General features: G+C 58.1%; 1 protein-coding gene across 1 annotated transcript in view; it reads right to left on the bottom strand.

Moving 5' to 3' along the window:
* ARHGEF10 (Rho guanine nucleotide exchange factor (GEF) 10) overlaps window positions 1-8,957 on the bottom strand; it is a 57,005-nt gene that overhangs the window by 44,941 nt on the left and 3,107 nt on the right. The window contains exons 3-7 of the mRNA XM_014528688.1: window positions 8,657-8,944; window positions 7,515-7,578; window positions 6,778-6,854; window positions 5,099-5,155; window positions 1,366-1,529 (exon numbers count right to left, since the gene is read on the bottom strand). Coding sequence (XP_014384174.1) covers window positions 1,366-1,529; window positions 5,099-5,155; window positions 6,778-6,854; window positions 7,515-7,578; window positions 8,657-8,944 — 650 coding nt within the window. The remainder of the gene's footprint in view (window positions 1-1,365; window positions 1,530-5,098; window positions 5,156-6,777; window positions 6,855-7,514; window positions 7,579-8,656; window positions 8,945-8,957) is intronic.

Below are 8,957 nucleotides of genomic sequence, written 5' to 3'. Positions count from 1 at the left end.
GGCTCCGCGGGCCCCACCCGACCGACCGGCGCCTGTACCGTCCTTGACCAGGCTGACTGGAGGCGGGGTTTAAGGGTGCTTTGCCCGCTCTCCCACGGCACCGCTGAGCACCCCATCCTGCGGCAAACTGGGCCCCAAAGTGCTACGCTCAAGTCTCAGCTTAAACCCAGAGCGTTGGGCGCGGCTGGACTGAGTCAAGTTCGGCTGTGGCTTCACTCCCTGGTGAGGCGGCTGTGACGATCATGGTGACAGCAGGGAGCTGCGTTCCCGCGAGAGGCTCGTCCTAACACTGGGCAGTTGAGATGCCCACCGCAATGCAGCTTGCTCTCCAGGTTCGTGACACAGGTCGCCCCGACCCCTGGAGGCTGCCTCCAGGGTACGTGTGTCTGGTTCCAGTGTGGGCGGAGCCACACAATGAGGCATCAGGTCACAGGCTGTCTGCTACACCCACCAGGTCACACACAGGCTGTGTCTGCTACACCCACCAGGTCACACACGGGCTGTGTCTGTTCCACCCACCAGGTCACACACAGGCTGTGTCTGCTACACCCACCAGGTCACACACGGGCTGTGTCTGTTCCACCCACCGGGTCACACACAGGCTGCATCTGCTACACCCACCAGGTCACACACAGGCTGCGTCCGCTCCACCCACCGGGTCACACACAGGCTGCATCTCAACCTCCACAGAAAGTACATGAGGACGCTGACATCACTGCAGACGTCAGTACAAACCACCCCTTTTGGAAACAGCCCAAACCCCAACAACCAGAGTGTACATGGCACAGCCAGTCACCACGGCAACCCGAGACCTCACACACCTGACCTGCCTCCGCCCCGTCCCAGACTCCACGCCTCAATGCCTGCGTCCTCCGATGGACCTGAGGTCAGAGTCACACACACACTCCCCTCCAGGGAGGTCGTGGGCAGCTCGGGGTCTGTCCTGTCACGTGGTCTGTGTGATGTCTCCCTGCTCGTGGTGGGCACCCGGAAGTCACACCGCCCCTGAGGGACAGCGGGTCGCATTGTGTCTGGGCAGGCCCGGTTCCATCACTAGTGTGCAGGGCAGATCACGTGTGCACAACCCAAATAATTCAGAGGACGGCGATCTGCTTTCTTAAACTCTCAGGACAGCAAGCTCTCCCAGGACCTTTGAGGGACTTAGTTCCACATGTGCTTTCCCCCCTGCCGTGACGTCACTGCTACAGGATGCGAATAGGAGACTAGGCCCTTCTCTTCTGCCAATACCTGTGCTCTCCTCAAGCCACCTGCCGACACCCCCAAAGCACTCATGTGCACGTCCTGTGAGCCGGCATCCCACGGGCTGGCCCGGGTATGTGTCATCAGCCGACGCTGCACACGCACCTGCTTCCTGTGGCTGCTGCGCAGGAAGGACCGGGGGACCCCGTTCCTGCCCTCGGAGTCGCTCTGCTCCCCGTAACTTTCAAACTCACTGGAACTCCATCCGTACTCCAGGGAGCTGTTCCCACCCTCGTCTCCGTTCTCGACGTCGTCGTAGATCATCTCATCTGCGGCACAAGCACAGGATGAAGTTAGGAGCGCACACCTCACCCACACCAACACGAAATCCACAATCACACCAACACGCAGTCCACAATCACACCAACACACAATCACAATCACACCAACACGAAATCCATGAATGGATGAATGGTTGGGTAGATGGATGAAGGGTGGGTGGGTGGATGGATGGATGAATGGATGGGTAGATGGATGGAAGGGTGGGTAGGTGGATGGACGGATGGATGGGTGGATGGATGGATGGGTGGGTGGGTCGGTGGATGGAAGAGTGGGTGGATAGATGGATGGGTCAATGGCCTAATAAGACTATAAATAATCTGTTCCTAGATTGAAAGGGCTCTATCACCTCGGCCCCTCTGACCTGGAAGGACACGCCAAGGCAATGACACGGTGTCCTCACAGGGGACTCTGCTCTGTATTCTCAGAGAATCGCGCTTGCGTTTGGTGGGTCCTCTCTTCTGTTTTCTGTCTCCTGGTTCCAGTGTGTGTATCATTTTGACTCTTTCCCTCCCCTTTCTCTGACTCTGCCGAGTCGGATGCTGAGCTCATTATTTTTCATTCTTTTTGTTTTTTTAGCAGATGCCATCATCTCTTTAATTCCTGACTATTCTAAATCCATTCTATAAATTTGTATGTAATATTTTCATTATTATTCAAGTCAAAACATTTCCTAACTTCCACTCTGACTTCACCTTGGGGTGTGTGTGGTCATGTGACTTTTAAAAATTGATTTCAGAGAGGAAGGGAGAGGGAGAGAGAGATAGAAACACCAATGATGAGAGAGAATCATGGATCGGCTGCCTCCTGCCCACCCCCCACGGGGGGTCAAGCCCACAACCCAGGCATGTGCCCTGACCGGAAGTTGACCTCCTGGTTCATAAGTCAACACTCAACCACTGAGCCACACCGGCCGGGCTGTTGTATACATTTAGGCCATGTTGCTGGATGCACACACGTTTAGAACTGTGACATCATTCTCTTGTGGAGGAATCTCTAATTCAGTGGTTCTCAACCTTCCTAAAGCCGCGACCCTTTAACACAGTTCCTCATGTTGTGGTGACCCCCCGCCGGGACGCGGTGCCCCAGTGTCACCTGCACGGGCCCAGGTGTGTCCTGTCGGGGGCTCGCCGGGACGCGGTGCCCCAGTGTCACCTGCACGGGCCCAGGTGTGTCCTGTCGGGGGCTCGCCGGGACGCGGTGCCCCAGTGTCACCTGCACGGGCCCAGGTGTGTCCTGTCGGGGGCTCGCCGGGACGCGGTGCCCCAGTGTCACCTGCACGGGCCCAGGTGTGTCCTGTCGGGGGCTCGCCGGGACGCGGTGCCCCAGTGTCACCTGCACGGGCCCAGGTGTGTCCTGTCGGGGGCTCGCCGGGACGCGGTGCCCCAGTGTCACCTGCACGGGCCCAGGTGTGTCCTGTCGGGGGCTCGCCGGGACGCGGTGCCCCAGTGTCACCTGCACGGGCCCAGGTGTGTCCTGTCGGGGGCTCGCCGGGACGCGGTGCCCCAGTGTCACCTGCACGGGCCCAGGTGTGTCCTGTCGGGGGCTCGCCGGGACGCGGTGCCCCAGTGTCACCTGCACGGGCCCAGGTGTGTCCTGTCGGGGGCTCGCCGGGACGCGGTGCCCCAGTGTCACCTGCACGGGCCCAGGTGTGTCCTGTCGGGGGCTCGCCGGGACGCGGTGCCCCAGTGTCACCTGCACGGGCCCAGGTGTGTCCTGTCGGGGGCTCGCCGGGACGCGGTGCCCCAGTGTCACCTGCACGGGCCCAGGTGTGTCCTGTCGGGGGCTCGCCGGGACGCGGTGCCCCAGTGTCACCTGCACGGGCCCAGGTGTGTCCTGTCGGGGGCTCGCCGGGACGCGGTGCCCCAGTGTCACCTGCACGGGCCCAGGTGTGTCCTGTCGGGGGCTCGCCGGGACGCGGTGCCCCAGTGTCACCTGCACGGGCCCAGGTGTGTCCTGTCGGGGGCTCGCCGGGACGCGGTGCCCCAGTGTCACCTGCACGGGCCCAGGTGTGTCCTGTCGGGGGCTCGCCGGGACGCGGTGCCCCAGTGTCACCTGCACGGGCCCAGGTGTGTCCTGTCGGGGGCTCGCCGGGACGCGGTGCCCCAGTGTCACCTGCACGGGCCCAGGTGTGTCCTGTCGGGGGCTCGCCGGGACGCGGTGCCCCAGTGTCACCTGCACGGGCCCAGGTGTGTCCTGTCGGGGGCTCGCCGGGACGCGGTGCCCCAGTGTCACCTGCACGGGCCCAGGTGTGTCCTGTCGGGGGCTCGCCGGGACGCGGTGCCCCAGTGTCACCTGCACGGGCCCAGGTGTGTCCTGTCGGGGGCTCGCCGGGACGCGGTGCCCCAGTGTCACCTGCACGGGCCCAGGTGTGTCCTGTCGGGGGCTCGCCGGGACGCGGTGCCCCAGTGTCACCTGCACGGGCCCAGGTGTGTCCTGTCGGGGGCTCGCCGGGACGCGGTGCCCCAGTGTCACCTGCACGGGCCCAGGTGTGGCCTGGTTGATGCACGGCCCACTACGAAGCCGCATTTCTGCCATCTGGGAACTTGTCTTCCTTTATTTCTAGAACATTCTTAGTCTTTTCTTCTATTTTCTCATTTATTAGACCTATGCTGGTGCATCTCACCTACATGTTTCTGAACTTTTCATTCTTACTTTCATTATTTCAATTCTTTCTGCTTCTTTAGGATAATTAAGATAACACCCTCTAGTCCAGCGGTTCTCAACCTGTGGGTCTCGACCCCTTTGGCGGTCGAACGACCCTTTCACAGGGGTCGCCTAAGACCATCCTGCATATCAGATATTTACATGACGATTCATAACAGTAGCAACATTACAGTTATGAAGTAGCAACGAAAATAATTTTATGGTTGGGTCACAACATGAGGAACTGTATTTAAAGGGCCAGAAGGTTGAGAACCACTTCAGTCTAGTTCTCGACCCCTTTGGCGGTCGAACGACCCTTTCACAGGGGTCGCCTAAGACCATCCTGCATATCAGATATTTACATGACGATTCATAACAGTAGCAACATTACAGTTGTGAAGTAGCAACGAAAATAATTTTATGGTTGGGTCACAACATGAGGAACTGTATTTAAAGGGCCAGAAGGTTGAGAACCACTGCAGTCTAGTCCTAGCTGGTTTGATAGAGCATCGTGGGTAGAGCATCAGTGGATAGAGGGTCGGCCTGCAGACTGAAGGTTCCCAGGTTTGATTCCAGTCAAGGGCACATGCCTGAGTTGTAGGCTTGATCCCCAGGTTGAGGCATGCAGGCGGCAGCCGATCAATGATTCTCTCACCATTGAGTTTCTTTCTCCCTCCCTCTCCCTTCCTCTCTGAAATCAATAAAAAAGATACCGTCCCTCTATGAAGTGCTGTGATGTAAACACACACAGGTGCGCCCACCACACGGATCCAGCGAGACACTGAGAGACACAGAGATCATGGACATGACACACACAGGGGCACGCAGAGAGGAGTGTGTACAGGGGGTGTCTGCACGCCCAGGAAAGATGGCCCAACAGTCACCCAACACTCAGCGCCAGACGGAGCCCCACCTGGTTCGGAGTCTGACTCCTCCCTCGGCACGTCGTCGTAAATGGCTTCCTCTGGGTCTGGAAGGAGAGGAGGGACCTGTGAAAACTGAGCCGGACCAGCCGAGCGCACGTTCCCGGCGACAGGCCGCGGTCTCCAGGGAGCTAGCCGTCCCCAGCCGTCGGTGCGGTCATGCGGCGCCTGCCAAGTGTGAGCACTACGGTGAGGGCAGGGCGTGGTCTTGGGATTGAAGGAAATCCCGCTAAAGCAAGCACGTCAAACTCCAAGGCTAGCACGGGCCAGATAAAGGAGGCATGCGGCCCGTGGGCCGCGAGTTTGACATGCTTGCTCCAAACGGACCTGCTGGGAAGTCTCCACAGGGAGTTCTGTGTTTCCAGGCCAACCCCCTCCATTATTCTATGTTCGACTGCACGTCTCCCCGGGGCCCTTTGATAAGCGTGAAGTTTATGAGGGTGATGTGTCCTGACACAGAAACTCGAGGTGGCATTAGTGTCAGGAACAAGGGACCGCCCAGTGCCGCGGGGTGAAGTGGGAAACTTCACATGAGCCAACGAGGCAACGCGTGTGCCATGGATGCGAAGGACAGCCCCAGGCGGGTGGAGAAATGGTGAGCTCTCAAGCCCTGGCCGCTGTGCTCAGTGGCTAGAGCATCGGCCTGCAAATCAAAGGGTCAAGGGTTGGATTCCTGGTCAAGGGCATGTACGTGGGTTGTAGCTCCGATCCCTGGCCCGGGTCAGGGCATGAGCAGGAGGCAACCAATCGATGCGTCTCCCTCACAATGTTTTTGGGTGTGGTTTTCTCTCTCTCTCTCTCCCTTCTACTCTCTCTAAAAATCAATGGGAACAATATCCTAGGATGAGGATTAATTCATTAACATGTTGGACTTTGAGGACAGGATTTCTCAAGCAGCTTCATGTGGAGCATTAGTTTCCTTAAATTACGTGGGAGGAGCTCCGCCGGCAAACCCCGAGTGTGCGCGGTAGAGGGTCCGAGGTAGCGGGTCCTGGAGGACGAACGACGTGTGAGTCATCTGGCTGTCGGAGAGGGCTCTGTGCTGACGTGGACTTCGCCAACGTCACTGCCTCCCACGTGGAAACCACAAGGTCACAGGTCGATTCCGGTCAAGGGCATGTACCTCGGTTGCAGGCTCCTCCCTGGCCCAGGCCCTGGTCGAGGCGCGTGCAGGAGGCAACCAATCGATTTGTCTCTCTCACATCAAGATTTCTCTCTGTCTCTCCCTCTCTCTTCCACTCTCTCTGAAAATCAATGGAAAAATATCCTTGGGTGAGGAGTAACAAAAAACAAGTAAATCCAGCTGAAGCAGCTGCCCTCTCTAACCACACGTGGCCAGGCCTGGGGTCCATGGTGGCTGCACCCCTCACCCACCATGGAGAGGCACTGGCCGGCAGGAAGAAGCCGTTTCAGTGTCTTGGTGGCGGCTGCTGGCTGGGGCCTGGGGGTTGGGGGCAGCGCCTCTGTCCGGAACCCACAGCCATTTCGCAAACACCAGGGGGCGCCGTGCTGGGAGGCAGAGATCCCAGTGACTGACGGGAGGTAAGTGACAGGTGTCATAACCTTTAGCCCCGACGCAGGGCACCAGGCTAACGGGCTGAGCCTGGCACCGGCGCTGGGCGTGGCGAGGACATGGGGCACAGGCATCCCTGGTGGGCGGGCAGCTTACTGTCCATCCAGGCGGTGTTGGCGGGGTCTGCCACCCAGCGGGCCAGGGGGCTGTCCTCGGCTCGGGCCCGGTCCTCACTGCAGGAAAGCAAACGGTACGTCACCACGGACCATCCTTCCCGCCCTCGGCTACCGCGTGTCCCCGAAGCACCCAGGTGCCACCACGCCGCCAGGGGTGCATTCCCCAGACGGGACCGCGGCTCTCCCGCTGATTTTCACTCACAGCTGCTCAGGACCGGGCGCTCTGCCACCGCTGAACGTCCAGCGTTGCGGGGTGACAGGAGTCTGCCGGGAGGGGGTTCTCCTGGCACACCAAGCAGATGCAACTGCACTTGCAAAGGCAAGTGGTGTGAGGAAAGGCCGGTAATTAGACCAGCGGGCAGGATGCCGGTGAAATCTGGCTTAAACAAAGTTAAGCATCTTTTTCTTTCCATCGAAGGGCTAAGAGCCTTTGTGGTGCTGAGGCTCACGGCGCGTCTCCCGAGGGAGACTGGGGCCTGCACGGCTCATTCTGTTTGGCTGTGGCCTCACCGCTCGTCTTCCACACAGAGTAACACTAGCGTCTTGCAGCCCTGTGTGCCGGGGGACCCTCTTGGGGGCCCTGGAGAGAGGGCAGAGTCATGGACAGAGGGGAGGAGCCACAGGGGCCGGGCGGCCAGCAGCTCCGCGCACTGGCCCCTCTGCACTCGGCTTCAGGGACCCGTCAGCTCAGAATCCCCAGAAAAGCCACACGGGTACCTGTTTGCTGGGTCCTCAGAACTCAGAGAGTTGCCCTGGCCGTCTTCCGCCACTTCGGGGGTCTCTGCCAAGAAAGAGAACAACGCGTATTGCTCGAGGCTGATAAAAATGCAAGTTGATTTTCATCCTTAAAACGATTTCCTACTTTGTTTCTGATCACCGATCGGCTGATCTTAGCATAACGATGGTTAAGTGATGGATTCGAGGTGGTTTAGGTTTCAGATAAAATGTCTTCCACGTGGGGTTACAATTCGGAGCGATGTTCCAGGGTCGTATGAAACAGCCAGAAATACAACGACACCCAACAAGTCAGGTCAGAGTGCAAAGGGAACACCGGACTCCCTCCGTTTCATACGTTTTCACAGGAAATGACAACTGGGGTTTATTTGAAAGTGTGTCCACACGGCAACCTCAGGAGATTTTCAAGGTAGCAATGCTTCACACATAGCGGACGGGTCACGAGAATTCTCGCTTCATATCACACAGTGTTTTACAAAGATCATACTTTAAAGAGATATTAGCTTGTAAGAACACGTAATAAATAACTTTAAAATGCAATAGGTATTTAGCTTTAAAGCGTGCCTTTAACATTTATGTAAAACAATTTTTGTACTCGTTCAATAGAAACTTACCTGGCCACTGGGTAAAGTGAGCAATAAAACTACTGGTCCGCAGTGTGTTAAGTTGGTGATAGTGGACAACCAAACTTTCCCTGCTCTCACACATGCACACGTGCACACACACTCAGACATACACAGTCACACGTATGTGCATGCACACACATGCATATACACTCTCATGCACACACATGTGCACACACTCATGCACACACATTCCCACACACCATATACTGCCATGCACACACACATTCACACATACACAACCACATATATATGCATGCACACACACTCATGCACACATACACTCATGTACACACACGTTCCTATGCACACACTCATCTACACATGCATTCCCCCACACACTCGTGCATACACACATTTCCATACATGTACACACTCGTGTGTACACTCATACATACAGCCACACCTCCGTGCGTGCACACACACACTCATGCACGCACACACTCGTGCGCACACGACGTCCATCTCGCACGGGGTGGACAGTTCAGGGAAAGGGCCCACCTTCCTCGTCCAGGGACACGGAGCGCACGATGACGGGGCTGGAGTAGGCGGGCAGGAGCGCGGGCAGGTTGGAGGGCACGGCGTAGCCGCAGGGCACGGGCACCGAGTACCCGCTGGGCACGTGCAGGCTCACGCCCTCCTCCTGGGCCTCGGGGTCTGGGGGCGCAGGCTGCTCTTCCTGGAAGGGCGTGATGTCGATGATGGAGTAGGGGTTCACTCTCGCTGGGACCCCAAGCTTAGTCGGTTCCACCGGCGCGCCCTTGTCGGTCCCTGTCCCGTCTGCCCCTCCTGGAGACAAACC

The sequence above is a fragment of the Myotis brandtii genome, unplaced genomic scaffold (genome assembly GCF_000412655.1).
Source record: "Myotis brandtii unplaced genomic scaffold, ASM41265v1 scaffold646, whole genome shotgun sequence".
NCBI classification, from domain to species: Eukaryota; Metazoa; Chordata; class Mammalia; order Chiroptera; family Vespertilionidae; genus Myotis; species Myotis brandtii.
Note: the sequence above shows the minus strand (reverse complement) of the source record. Positions and strands in the feature narration are given on the sequence as shown.